Source organism: Phaeoacremonium minimum (assembly GCF_000392275.1).
Source record: "Phaeoacremonium minimum UCRPA7 unplaced genomic scaffold PA7_03_scaffold_290, whole genome shotgun sequence".
NCBI lineage: Eukaryota > Fungi > Ascomycota > Sordariomycetes > Togniniales > Togniniaceae > Phaeoacremonium > Phaeoacremonium minimum.
The window spans coordinates 407,399-422,415 of NW_006921195.1; the positions used below are offsets into that span (position 1 = coordinate 407,399).

At 50.7% G+C, this 15,017-nt stretch overlaps 2 protein-coding genes across 2 annotated transcripts; one reads left to right on the plus strand and one right to left on the minus strand.

Annotated features, from left to right (window-relative positions):
* Positions 1 to 2,699: 2,699 nt before the first annotated feature.
* Positions 2,700 to 3,528, plus strand: UCRPA7_3706 (hypothetical protein; the record flags this gene model as incomplete). Its single annotated transcript, XM_007916194.1, has 2 exons — positions 2,700 to 2,730; positions 2,876 to 3,528. 2 exons carry the CDS (start codon positions 2,700 to 2,702, stop codon positions 3,526 to 3,528), a joined length of 684 nt encoding a protein of 227 aa, XP_007914385.1.
* Positions 3,529 to 3,735: 207 nt separating this feature from the next.
* Positions 3,736 to 7,572, minus strand: UCRPA7_3707 (putative wsc domain-containing protein; the record flags this gene model as incomplete). Its single annotated transcript, XM_007916305.1, has 5 exons — positions 3,736 to 3,757; positions 3,865 to 6,934; positions 6,989 to 7,044; positions 7,096 to 7,430; positions 7,492 to 7,572. 5 exons carry the CDS (start codon positions 7,570 to 7,572, stop codon positions 3,736 to 3,738), a joined length of 3,564 nt encoding a protein of 1,187 aa, XP_007914496.1.
* Between the last annotated feature and the right edge of the window lie 7,445 nt (positions 7,573 to 15,017).

Genomic DNA, 15,017 nt, shown 5'->3' on the forward strand with positions numbered 1-15,017 from the left:
CGCATCAGTCAGAGGTGAGGAAGAAAGGCTTCTGTTCCAAGAAATGGGTATTCCTTCGGACCACTTACTGGATGAGAACGAATTCTATCAGTCGAGTACTCTAATGAGCCTAACCAACGGCCATGGATTTGATGCTGTTTTCAACATCAGTGGGGGGGAAGAAGCTATCTCTCAAATCTGGCCCTGTGTTTCTCCAAACGGAAGGTTCATCGACACAAGCAACAATAATGCATCCACCAGCTTTAACTTAAGCATCAAACCATTCAAACTCGGAGCTTCGTTCGATGTGGTCAACATGCAGGAATACTTGACCAACAATTTTGACTTATACAATCAAATTCGTGCGGAGACAATTTATTTTTTGGACAACAGTTCAATGAATTTCACACCCAAGCTTCCAATATTTACGGCCGATAAGGTTCACGAAGCTTTGGAGTCCATCAACAACCCGTCTGGACCAGGTAAAGCGATGTTACTATTTCAACCAGAAACCGCAGTTCCGATCGTTCCGGAAGTGAAGAACCAGCTTCGTTTGCGGCCGGATGCAACCTATGTGCTCGCGGGCGGCCTCGGTGGCCTCGGTCGGAGCCTCGCCAAGCTCATGGTCGATTCCGGAGCGAAGTATCTTGTTTTCCTATCTCGTTCCGGGCCAGGATCGAAGGCATCTCAAGGCATTATGGAGGAGTTTTGTCCCCGAGGTGTTGTTTGTCAATTTTCCAGCTGTGACGTATCAGATAAGGAGAGTGTGTCGAGCGCTTTCACCACAATAAGTACAAACGCGTCGTGGCCACCGATTCGGGGAATCATCCAGAGTGCTGCAGTACTTCGCGATTCCATTTTTGAGAACATGACACATTCCCAGTGGATGGAGGCTATCAGGCCCAAAATCCAAGGCACGTGGAACCTGCATTGTGCTTCGCTGTCTGAGCCATGCGCAAAGGGAGGTCTTGACTTTTTTGTTATGCTAGCTTCAATATCAGGCTTCGTCGGTAACCGTGGTCAGGCAAACTACGCTGCCGGAAATAGCTACCAAGATGCTCTGGCCAGATATCGAAGATCACTGGGCCTGGCAGCGACCAGCGTCAATCTTGGTCTCATGCAAGACATTGGATTGATCGCCGAACGAGGAGGCCAATCCAATCTGAACGATGATACTGTTGTTCCATTGACCGCCAAAGACTTCAACCTCATCTTTAAACTAGCTATGAACAGCGAAGGCCACAACGTTCCGGCCCAAATCATTACGGGTCTTCCTACCGGAGGAATACTTCAGGACCAGGATATTGAAACCAAGCCTTTCTACTATCGAGATCGACGTTTTGCATATCTAGAAACTCTTGGCGTTGATGAATCTCGTTACAGCAACGCAAATGGGGCGGATAAAAGGGTGCCTATCGAAGAGCAACTCGCTGTCGCAACAACGAGAGAACAGGCCACAGCGGTAGTGCTGAATGCCTTGCGAGAACAAGTGGCAAAAGCGCTTCGTTGTTCCGCGGATGATGTTGACACGGCAAAGTCGATGCATACATATGGGATGGACTCGCTTATGGCCGTAGACATGCGCGGCTGGGTGCTAACCAAACTCAAGGCCGAGATTTCACTATTTGATGTAATGAGTGGCAGCAGTATAGGTGTACTGGCCGAGAAGATATCAAAGGCAAGCAAGTTGGTGCGTGCCGACCTTGGATGAAGGCATCAATAGATCTCAGGGCTGGCCGATGTGGGCAAGGGAACTAGATCTGTAGGACATCAGCGATCGGCAACTTCGTTAGCTCCTAACCCTCGATACCTATGCACAAATATACAATAGACGACCATTACACCTGAACCCGTGTTTGACCAGGTCGATGATCTCATTGAGTGGTGTCAGTGGCTCGGAGTTCTGTCTACTAATTCGACGGCACCGGGCATAAGTGTACTACCACGCTCCCCCGTGGTCATTGGACCCGAGGGTTTTCAAAAGAACATCTCCAATCGCACGCGAAAGCCAAGAAAGAAGTTCACGTGGTGACACATATTACACTCACAGGTTTGTAAGGTAAAGAAAGTGGGAATAGTCAATAAGTAATTTTTGCATTTAAAGTGACCTAAGTCATGAAGGAAGAATATGTTCCCAGTCTATATAATATTTATGCTCAGTGGTAAACCTCGACAACCATCCATCAGTTGCTTTCACCACGCGCATTGCTCTATGTACCGACCAATGAACCCTCGGCCGACCAAAACCAAATGCGCCCCTTGATACCACAGCTTGTTACTGCTCCGGTCTTGCTCAGAGCTCAGTAGCCTAGTAAATCAACCTCTATACCTATAAACCACCAGCGGGCCAACCAATCCAAGTGAAAGAAAGGGAGAAAACATAAACACATGACTGCTAGTGAATCGGTTTCGGGGGCATTGAACCGTTATTAGATTAGACAAGATTGATACAAGAAACAAAAGAGTGGTATTTTCTACGCCGATTTTGTAGTCACTGGTCCACCGGTGGTGGGGAAAGCGATCGGTGTGGTCAGAGCATACAAGTTGAACTGCTTCGCACCACCGCACATGTTCGCCTTGCCAGTCGTCACCGACACGACTCCGTTGGTGGTGAAGGTGCTGACACTACCGTAGCAATAGTCCGTGCATGCCTTAGTGCCAATCAAGCTAGTCACGGCGCTGCCTTGGAAGTTAAGGCTTGAGCCACCGTAGCACTCGTGATGATATTCCACGTAGACATACGGCATCTGGGTAGTCGGCGTTGGGGAATTGTCATACAGAGACTTGGCGTACGCGAGACACAGCTCGGGAGTCACGCTGTTGTTGGCGAAAAGCTGAGGGAGTGCATGGCCGCTGCTCGTATCAGAGTAGCAACCCAGGTGATAGTAGCCATTAGTAGCGGTGGCAGTTGGTCCAGTCGATGTCGAAGATGAGGACGAGGAAGAAGAGCTTGATGTCGGCGAGGCGGATGTGCTAGCTGGGCCTGTAGACGTAGATGAAGACGATAGCAGCGATGAAGAAGGCGAAGAAGAGGAAGAGGATGATAACGATGATGAGGTAGACGAAGAAGTCGACGACGACGACGATGAAAGCACCGAAGACGAGGACGAAGAGCTTGAAGCGATGCTGGAACTGCTAGATGAAGTGCTCGACGAGCTGGACGACAGGCTGGACGAGGAACTAGACAATGTAGAAGTGCTCGAGCTCACGACTGACGAGCTTGAGCTGGATAGAAGACTAGAAGAGCTTGAGCTCGTGCTTGTAGGAATATCAGTCGATGACGACGCTAGAAGGCTTGAAGTTGAGCTCGTCACAGCCAGGCTAGATGAACTCGTGCTTGTGATAATGCTGCTCGAGGACGAAGAAATCAAGGAGCTACTGCTGCTGCTCGAGACCACACTGGACGAGGTTGAGCCAACTAGCGAGCTTGAAGACAGCGATGATGACGATAATACAAGACTGCTAGATGATGACACTGAGCTGCTCGAAACCGTCGAACTAGTTGAAAGAACCGACGACGAAGTTGACGTCTGTAGGGAGTATGTATAAAGATCCAAACGGCTTCCAGCACCGCAGTATTGCAGTGTGTTGTTCTTGCAAAGGGTGCTGCAATCACTGGTGGACGTGAGATTGACTCCAGTGCCCAAGGTATTGCCACAGTAGCACTCGCGTCCGTACTCGACGCCCATGTACTGAGTGCCCTTTCCTGCGCAGAAGGCCGCGCATGTGTCAACTGACATCGAGTCGCTGGCATAATTAGCCACCGCCAGTGCCCGCCCTGTTGTTGCTTCTGTGTAGCAGCCCAACCAGGCGTAATTGCCAGATCGGGCCACGTGGCTCGGTGACGGGGGAGGAGCATTATAGACTGTATTGTTGTAAACAGACAGACGGCTGCCAGCACCGCAGAGCTCGGCACTGTTGGCGGCACACTTCGTCGAGCAGTCTGACTCGGTCGCCCGGAGGGTCGTGTCGAGTGTGTAGCCACAGTAACACTCTCGTCCGTATTCTGTACCGAAGAAGTTGTAGGCGGAACAGTAGGTGGCGCAGGACTCAAGTGTCATGGTATCGGCAGCGGTGTTCTTGGTGGATAGACTGCGAACATTGTTGACATTGTCCTTGTAGCAACCGATGTAGTTCCACTGGCCGTTGACAACGGCTGGCTCATTGGGGTTCAATGGAGAGCCGGTCGATGTGCTTGTCGCCGCAGTGGTGGTAGTAGTAGATCCAGTAGCCGTTCCGGTGGCGAGCATAGTTGTCGTAGTCTTCGTAGTGGAGCTGCTGGTGCCAGCCAGGAATGCCGCAATATCGAACTTGGTTATGTCAGCATACATGCTAAGATATCCGCCATCGCCGCCACATGACTGGGTGTTGTTTCCAGTGCAAGAGAATGTGCAGTGGTTTGCAGAATCTGGTGTGAGCGATGATGGCTGCTTAATCGCGTTACCACACCAACACTCCTTGGAGTACTCTGTACCAGCAATGGCATACCCGGCGTTCATGCACAATGTTTGGCACTGATCATTCGAGTTAGTTGTTTGCTGGGCAGCAGTGTTAATCTGAGTCTGCAGGTTTCGTCCGTTGGTGTCTGCGAAGCAGCCAACCCACTGGTATCGAGCTGTGCCATTGGCTAATAGAGGGCCAATCTGCGCAGAGACAATTGTGACATCAGTCTGGACTTCATGGACACCGAATGGCTGGCTACGGTCGAGGTTGCTCAAGCCATCAGTGTTGAGGACCCAAACGAGTGAGATGTATTGGGATGGGTGATTAAGCTGGATAGGGGCGGCATAAACAGCGACCGACCCATTAGCGCAAGCACCCACATCAATCTTTTGACCCTCTAGCAACTCGCCGTATGGGCTGACGGCCGTGAGCTGTGCAGAGGAAGGCGGCTTAGACTTGGTGATGGTTAAGACTGATCCACCGACATTGCAAATCTGAATCTTCTTAATCACGGTTTGGCCGGCAAGAACGTTGCCAAAAGCCATGTGAGTCGGCTCGCTATAATCCCAGCCGCCTTCAAGAGTCGAGACAGCAATGGTCGCAATCGGCGGGTTACCGACGGAAGCGGCAAGAAGGATTGAGTCTTGGCCACCATCGGACCAGAGCATGAGATTCAAAGAGTACGTGCCGATGGTCGTCGAGTTGAACAGCAATGGAACGGCAATAGTCTCACCAGCTGCAAGTTGAGAGCCTGGCTTGGGGAATGAGGAGGAAGTAAAACCCAGACCGAAAACTGCGCCCTCGTCGGTGAATGTCAGGTTGTGCCATTCTCCGGTTGTGTCGGTGCCGAGTTGCCAGGCCATGCCCGTGAATGTTAGGGCGCGGCTGCCAATGTTAGCAATGCTAGCAGAGCCTGTCAAACCCGCTGCCGCATCATCGCTTCCGAGGACGAGACCACCGAAGTCAACTTCGCTGGGATTCATCCACAAGTACGGGTCTGCACTGACGACAGTTCCGGTCAATGACAAGGGCGTGGTATCAGTGTATCCAGTCACACCGTTGGTGGTGATGAGACTCAACACGCCGCTCTCGACGCCAGGAAGAACTTTGGCATAACTGGTACCTTCAGCATCCTCAATAGACTTCTCTGTCAGGTTCCAGGTCACCGGGAAGGTGAATGTCGCACCCGCCGCCAGAGCGCCTTGAGGCAGCGATGAGTTCGAGCACTGGAAGAGCGCATCGCTGGTAACGCAGCCCTTTACTTTAGTAATGGCGATATTCGCCTTGCAAGAGATAGTGGCAGTCTTTGTATCGCCAGTCTGAACAGAGCCGAAGTCCACTGGTGTAGTGCAGTTGAGCGGGAGGTTGACAGGGTAGCCCAAACAGTAGATCTTGTTGCTCGCAGTGACAAATACCTTGCCGCTGCCGAAGACAGGTCGCTGATACTTATTGATGCCAGGTGTCGCCGGCAGCGTGATTGCCTCCAATACTCCAGCGGAGTTGGGGACCGCCTTGAAAGCCAAAAGACCAGAGTTGACATCGGTCACCCACAAAATGCCTGTGCCCGCGATTCCATTGTAGGAAGTGACAGTCGGCTGTCCCACACCTGCACGACCAGCCGAGTTTGTCGCTGTTTTACCGGCAAGAGTGAAGAACGGAGCACCAGAGGAATCGGTGCCGAACTTGTAAGCATAAGTGGGCAGACCTACGGGAGTGAAGTAGATGTACCCGCCCTCGAGAGGATAGCTACCAGCACCACCAAACACAGAGTTTCCGGCTGTGATTGTCTGAATGATGTTGTCCGTTCCACCAGAACCTTGTTTGAAACCTCCAAGGTTATCCGCGTTCGTGATGTATACTTTGCCGTTCTTTCCAACGGTAACAGCCATACGATTGATGGTACTGGTCCTGAAGGTGGTTGCATCCAACAAAGCTGTTCCGGAAGAACCCAAATCCTTGTCCTGGGCGTCCATTTGAACGTAATCATACGGCTCGAAGTAATCAGTCAAGGAGAAGACACCTGTCGACGACACAGCAAAGTTTGCAATACACTCATCCAGAGTTGTCAAGGGAAGACGACCACTGGCAGGCACATCTCCGTTTGCATGACCTTGACCGTTACCAGTGGTGACAAAGATCCGGTTACCATCGGTGGCAAGACCCATACCACTCTGCCAGATTCCGGCTTTGCCTCCCTTCTCGCTGGTGATGTCTGTGGGGTTTGGTGATGGAGCGCCAGGAGCCTGTTCCATGGCGTAAATGCTGACGACACCAACGTTAGGCGTCTTGCTGACCGACACGATCATTCCTGTAAAATTAAACAGATCACAATGACCTCCGAAAGCCCCAACAATGACGCCATTCAGAGATGTTAGGGCGGGTCGTTGCATGATCGTGCCTCCGATGAAGTACTTAGCAGGGTCGTTGTCGGCACGATGCCCATCAATAATAACAGGGAAGCCAGGAGCATCTGTCAAGGCGGGCAGCTGGAGTGCATGTAGCTTATATTCACCTGTCAATTGCATTAGAATAGTGTAATAGGGCTTCATGGCCTGATTTCATTTACCATTAGCAACGCCACCAGAAGCGGCACCATTCTTGTAACCCTTTGCGAACATGTAACTTGTGGCCGATTAGTGAGTGAACGGAAGCAACTTTCTTCACAATACTTACATGATATCAGTAGCAGGGTCAATGATTGGCGTTCCCATGACACCGATGTAGTCTGGGACATCGTTGCAACCAATGTCTGACTGGAGAAACGGAGGGTGCAGCGTTCTCGAGGTAATAAGCGTTCCAGTCTTCGCATCGTGTATTCGCACATTGTTCTCGTTCGATGCTGTGATGAGCATTTCGGACCCTCCATTCTGAGTGTACACCAACGGCTTGGCGAACCACTGCTCCTTGCTGTCTGTCATCTGCTGCTTCCACAAGATACCAAAGCTTGAACCGCCGACGACATTGGGGTCCATAGGATGATTAGAAAGATACCCGGATTGGGCCAGGTCCTATGATACATCTTAGCCACGGCGTTCTTCGACGACAACAGAGATACCCAGGCGGTCTTACAGCATCCATGATAGAGTCCGTCGAGGCATACGACCTGACAAGCGCTGGCAGCAAGGCCAACGCACCCAAAGTACCCCACATCCTGAGCTGGTCCGGCAGATCCAAGCAGGAAAACCCACGAGTGAACGAATGTAGTGTCGACGAGCAAACGCCGGAGCGGAACGAAGGAGAAAAGAAGCCAAGAACGATATGATGTGCCTTATGGGGCAGGGGGCCAAGAGATATACGCAGCGAAAGACAAAAAACGAGTGACAAGAGTTGGCTCAAGACCCAATAGTCTGGGTCAAGCGCGAAATCAAAGAACGAATGGTCGCATTCCCATCATACCCGCTCGGGACTCGATCAGCTCTCCTTCTGGATCTGCACAGCGGTGGAGACTCCACGCGGGTGTGCCGCCGGAGGTCTAGATGGGCAATAGGTGATGATCTGGGAGGTGCGAGAGCGCGCCAACAGAGGCGATGGGAAAGCAGCCCTACAAGTACATCGTGCTCCATCCTCCTGCCATTATTGGGATCTAGCGAGGTGGACTGCATGCGAAGTGGCGTTGGCCAACCTGGACTGATGGTGCCAGGATAGGCCCTTGCGCCGCATGCACCACAGACACCCCTGACTTCTTTTGTCTTCTCGAGTCCAAAAAGGCCATGCTGGGTCAGGGGTATCAATGCAGCCAACCTGTCATTTGGCGTTTTCCTGCCAGGTGCACTGAGAAGCGCACAGGGGATGCAGCGCCGTGGCTGCAACCACAAACGGCCATGGAAGATGCTTGGAATCAGACGTCTGAATATTTGCTCCAGCCGTGTTCAGGCTCCATCACAACTTGAACGCAGAAGTGCACAAACCGCGTCCTTCTGCCTGCACTGGACTCTGCTAATCAGACACATAATCGATGAAACACTCAGCTCGTGCCACTAGACATTGCCGGTCTACACGTGGACTGGCTAAGGGCGTCAGCTCGGGAGCTGAAAGACACCATGAGACATATTGAGACGGGCGAGCATCAAGCTTACTTGGCACTATTGCTTTCGGTCTTCTCGTGCGGAGCCTCCGCCTTATTCTAGACGGCATGCTAAAAAAGCGCGGTGAAGGGTGCGTGCTGCTAGGCCATGCGGGGTAAGGACTGAGAGGTGCAGAAGCAACTGGCCGCAGAGGAGTTGATAACTTGGTGATAGAAATTTCGCTCAATCTTCGCCGTTGATGTGCGCGCCGGTCAATCTCCATCATCGTGCCAGCTGGAAGCGATGGACAGGAACAGACGACGCATGCCTGACCCATTTGCAGTGACACATTCGAGGATATGCAAAGCCGACAAGTCTTAGGCACGAGGACATGGGGTGCATTTCTTGCATGCGAACCAGTCTTTGGACAATATCTGCCTCCATCAAACAGTCTTGGACCTTCTCACTCGGGCAAGTGAAGTGCTGTAAGCGGCGCAGAAGAGCCGTTGGAAACGCAGGAGTGGGTGCAACCAGGTTCTGCTGGCCCTGTCGCAGCTGCACTAATATTAGAAAGACGGTAGGATGGGAATTTGGCTGAGAGGAGGGCATCCAATTTCAGAAACCCAGACACAAAAGCTGTCGAGTCCTCATCAACCCGGCTAGAACGGATGTGTGACTGACACCACCAACAAGAGTGTCTTCTCGCTGTCTCGGCACACTCGCAATCGTGGCTCTTCAAGGACAACGGCAAATCTCCCATGCGTCGCCTAGGATGATGCCTATCGTAGACGAGGAGGTGGGCGTCTGCGAAGAAGCCTCCTCCTCCAATCTGGCTTGCCCAATGCTCCACCCCCTCTGCGCCACGGACACGGGAAATTTGGTCCAAGTCACCCCTGTCTGTGCCCCTGGCTACTGCTTGCTATTGACCCGAGGAACAGCAAGCTTCCTTAGGCTAGCACCTCGTAGTGCGATTGGATCCTCCGTTGCGGCACCAACCCTGATCTGGCCAAAGCCGCGCTCTTTTGCTGCAAGCTAAGTGTAAATGGGTGTGTTGCACACCAACGGGTTTGTCAACAGCAGTGTGCTGCATGTACTCCCGTATTTGTGGTGATGTGCAATGGAAGAAGACTGCGAAGACTGCAGGTGTCTTAGCAAACTCGCACATTGGAACATGTCTAGAAGTGAGGAGTTGTTTCTGAGCTCGGTAAGTCAATTTGCTTGACTGCTTTTTCAAGTAATCACTGTATTCCTTTTTGTCCAAGTCTCGATCCACTCCATTGATGCACCTAGTGGCTCCGCTTTCAGTGAATGAAGAGCCCAGTCTGGACGCTGGAACCCCCAGGCAAACAGGCAAACGGTGCGTTTCATTCCGCCACGTGGTAAGCCTCTATGATCATGACCAGGCAGCAGATTTTGATTCTCGTCAATACCTTTCTAATGCTGACAGGACAAAAGGCTCTTCAGTCCGGAAACGAAGATATCGCTCGAAAAAGAGAGATAGACCCCCTATCTATCGTTCGATGTGGTGACGCGGCCTAATCAAAAGACGGCGCCCAGGAGATCGTGGCTTGACCAGGGGTCATACCTGTGGCTGCCACGATCGATCCAGCACGCCAAGCTCAGACTCCCTCCCAATATTGAGATGTCGGCATGACACCGAACTGACTTTTGAAGAAGAAAACAGAAATGACGGGGCACCATACACAAGATCCTTCTGAGACACTTCAAGAAGGCATTGCCTTGATGCCCATCGGCAGAGCTCGACTAGCGCGTAGCACCAAATCTAGGTCCAGGCACTATTGTCCTTCGCGTCTACACTATTGCCCCTCTCGGAGAGATCGTGTTGTACCAGTCACCAAGCCGCTGGAAACAGCTACACTAGACCTATATTGACGACCGGTTTTCACGCTGATGGGCTGAGACCTTGAAAGATTAGAGCAAACCGCGCCCTCCTGCAAGGCATCGACGAGCTCATTTGCGGTCGCGTCACACCAATCGCTTACATCGTCAGGAGGCGAGAGCCGGAAGGATAGCTCTCCTCGAAGACGGCCCCCCGGGAATACCAGCTTGATCCAGCTTGTCACCCGTCTGTGCTCAATCTTACTATAGCAAGAGATAATTGGGTAACATTTGTGACGTAGACATTGCGTATCCCGTTGTAATTTATTGAGGAACGTGCAACTCTGTTGTCCTCTCGATATCTCTTGCGATGCTGTGGAGCGCGTTGTTCTAGGCGTCCCACCAGATCGATCAGCTCATAGTTAGTATGCCTACTCTAGGTTACCTCAGCACCCGTCTGACCTGCTCCTCGGCTAGTCGGGGATTCTCTGGTGGGTTAAGGTTAATCGCATTAACCATATTCAAACATGGGCAAATGCTCCACGCTGCGAAGCGGCCGCCAGAATAAGCTTGTTTCGATTGCGGCTCTGGTTTTGACATCAACTACCCGACTGTTGTTCTAGTCTCTTAAGTGGAATTTAATCGTGAATTTGCGCACAGTCGTAGCCTCGGAAGAAGCGTATTCAATGAGTTGCATTCAGAGATCTTCTATTATTACTAGCACATAGAAGAAGAAGCCGAAGCCATCAATATCCCAACCTTATGATGTCCAGGCGGTCTCCTATCTTGGCTCTCTTACAATACCATCGTTCCTCCAGGCGAATCCCGAGACTAACACTACTTAATTCTATGTCCCAGGCGTGAAGATAATCTACTCATGAAAGAATCTGTCAGTAAAAGAATTTTTTAGGCCTAATACCGCTTCGCAAGGAAACACCCACATATATAGGACCTGTAGTGCCTACATCCCATTCCAGTTCATTATCCTGGCAGAGGGCCTGGTTGCTCCAAACGTTGGTGCTAGGGCTTGAGCTTTCTAGCTGGATTTCATTATGCCACGGGCCGGAGCTCCATTCACTCTGCGTAGAGCCCGAATAGCCATTTCCGTTATAGGAGAGGGTCCAGATGCTTTCGGTGGTCGCGCACAGATCGCCGCCCGATGAAGAGCCCTTTTCTTCCACGTATCCGATAGAGGTACACAAGACGCCAGCAGAGCTGACCTCCAGCGTCGAGTTAGACCCAATGTCATTCATGCATTGGTCGTCAGGGCCTCCTGCAGTAAACTCGATCTCAAAGCTCGGATCTGACTCGGTCGGGAAGTAGACGCTGCCATAGACAATTCAACCTTCCAATGGAGTGGTCAGCTCAACTATTCAAACATTGGCGCATGAGCACTTGGCTATCTTACCAGCTCCAGCTTTCACTATTTGAATTAGTGAAATCAGGGCGAGGATAGATGAAGTTAGAGTCAGTTGCATCTTGCTGGCGTAGGAGTATCGACTCTTGGGTATGTCAATCCTCAGTATTCTCCTACAGTGATCCAAGATGGCGACAACTAAACGTCTCCGGGGACTAGACGTTTATACGGAAAACCCTACCAGCAGTTTCATTGTTAGTTAGTTCCTCAGTGGATGAATGAATAGCACGGGTGTGGTATGAAAACTCGTGTCAAACTCCAATCCATCCCTTACAAGAATGCCGTCTTTGAGAGAGAGTGTGCACTTTCCAACAGAGGGGAGCGACCCAACGAGGTAGGGGCCTCGCCGAGAGCCGTCAGTCTCAAGCAAGCATACTTCGTCTCCTACATTTACACTCGGTTTCTGATTTTGTCACCCGTGAGTATAATGTCCTCGGCAGCCACCAGGGTCACGCACCTGGACATATTCTTGAATAAACGGGCGCTTTCCGCTCTCTGTAATCCCTCGGCTTTTCCTACTCGTGCTTTCAACTAATCTCCCAATTCACTTTCAAAAGCACGCTTTATAAGGGGGGGGTAGAGTCCCAAGATCAGCAACAGCTTTCGTAAGGTCCGCAAGCTCTGCGGGTTCCGTGTTCCTGTCAACACAGACATGCCCGAGCCATTAAACCCAAGAGACAGTACTGCAATAAAGAGAGCAGTCTCATGTGAGTAGCCTGTCTTCTCGGCTAACCACCCGATCAAGCCAGAACGAAGAAGTCGATAATTTGCTGGTATAATCCAAAAGGCTTGATAAACAATTCCGTGATCTTGACAATATGACCGCATGTCTTGATCATATCCATTATCAGCCCGAATCTGTTTTGGACAATCGACGGCTTGACTACAGCCGTATCGTAGAGCTCTTGCAACACGAGAATATCAACGTTGCAAATACCAATAACTCGCGTCTCTTTACCTACAAGCGATTCCATGGCTTTCCAAACTTCAAGTGTCTCCTCCATACGGGACATTGGAGCATGAAGCAGCAGAGTGTCGAGGTATTGTACCTGCAGCCTTTTCAAAGTCAAGCGAATGCTCTTTTCAACCATAGTTGGTAAGGAATCACTAGCTAAGTATGGTAACGTAGAGCTACTGTGTCCGCTTGGGGTCGTAAATTTGCTTTGTATGTAGATATTCTCCCGTGAGATGCCCAAACCTCCATCTTTCTTAGCTTGAAAGGCTACCTGTAAACCTTGTCCAACTACTTCTTCATCATAGTATTTTGGCTGACATGCTGAATCGAGTGCGGTTGCTTCAGAGACAAGTGCTGAAACAATCATAGCAGGGTCGCTTTTCTGGGCAGTCCCATATATGATTGGTGGCACCACAACACCATTTTGCGTCGTCGAACCGACAATAGGCTGGAAGAAGTCACTCATAATGATATTGTCAAGTGCTCTTAGCATTCATCATCTTGAAAGTGACTTTGATGAAGGTAACATGAGAGCTAGCCTGGAGCAAAACCCCTCAAACACCGTCGCTCCAGAATGACTAAAACAGTCTCTGCCGTGGGAGAGAAAGGGTACGCGTTGTGCAGTTTTCGCAAAACCCATCTGGACTGGAAGGCTCTAGAGTTGAGGGACAAGGCTTGTGCAGCCACACCACAAATGTCAGACGGGTGTCACACGGATGCGAGATGCTCGATTAGAACATGTGGCTGTTAAATTTCTGCAAGGAATCCTGGTTGTGTGACATGAGATACAGCCAGCCAGCCAATTTCCTTGCGACACGGCCTCAGGTCACGTTGTGGAAGAATGTGATGTGTGCACTTTTCCCGTACATACACTAAAAAAGCAAAAAGGTAGATAAGCAGAAGAGAGGCAACGATGCACCAACAACCCCATACCATATTGATTCGCTATACCCTTCGCTCAGCACATCATCTACACCGCCGTATTTTCTGACACTGCAGCGCGACACCCGAGACACTGCCTCAATCACTATCTACGACCTTGAAGCGACTACCTCCTGCTTCAGTAAATGTCGCGCTACTACCGCCGCACTTTCATTTGGTGGCTGATCTCCCTGATTGCTTTTGTCAGTCTATCGTGGCTTGTAGACCTACATCGTCAGGCGCCTGAGTCCGAGGAGAGCAAGATGCCATTCCCACCGACAATGGAGCAGCCTTCTGGCCTTGCTGAAAAAATGTGAAGGATTCTGCCAGTCCTTTTGGTCATCGCTAATCACGTGCAGTCTCAACGAAAGCGCAGTGAAAATCGAAGAGGTCCGGTGGATTTTCAAAGTTCCCTCTTTTGCTATTGGGATCATCCAGAAGGGACAGAGATCTTTCAAAGGTTTCGGATATGCTGAAGCGGAGACGAAACGCGAGCCTGACGAGAACACAATATACGGGATGGGGCCATGCACCAAAGCCTTCACCACTACCATCCTTAGCCAGCTTGCTTTGAAGGGAGATTTAGATCTAGATGCTCCAGTCTCTGCCAAAATCCCTGACCTCAAGACTGCATTCAACCCTGCAGTCGCCGAGAAGATGACTGTTCGAGACATGGTCTCGCACTGCGTGGGTCTCAACCAGCTTATCTATGAGGTCGTCGGGAGGAATGGCAATGTTTTTGCCGAACGCACCGACGTTGTTTAGATCTTCAACCATCTACCCAAGGTTGCCGAGTTTCGTTCTGAATGGCAGTACAATAACTGGCTATTTGCGTTGGCTGGTGTTCTTGTCACGAAAGTTGTTGACAAATCGTTTGGCACTGTTGTGAAGGATGAGATCTTCGCCAAACTAGGCATGAACCGCACCTACTTCACATTCCCAGAAGATGAGAACTATGCGCTACCATATCAAATATTTGATGATCGAAAAGAAAAGCCACAGCCGCTTCCTCAATTTGGTGATGGAGATGCGTTTGACAGTTCTGGATCAATGCGGTCCTGCATCAAAGACATGCTTACTTGGGCAGATGTGTTGATGGAGGTGCGAAGGGGTTCGACAACCAAGCCATCGCAGTTTTGGTGGCTACCATCCTGGTTCAATATAAATCAGAGCAAACCAAGACACACCCTTCCATCAGATCTCCATGAGTCTTTGGCCACCATCCAAGAGCCCTACTTCGCTCTGGCACAGGATCCAAAACAGGCCTACGCAATGGGATTATATTCTTTCCTGCTACCAACACCTGAGATTAACACCGTCACAAACTTAGATACCAACACGATATCATATGTGTTAGGGCGTGGCTCTAAATCAAGGGCAGTCATCGGCCACACTGGTGACTACGGTGGATTTCTCTCAGTCTATTGGACATTTCCTGAAGGAGACACTGCCATCGTGG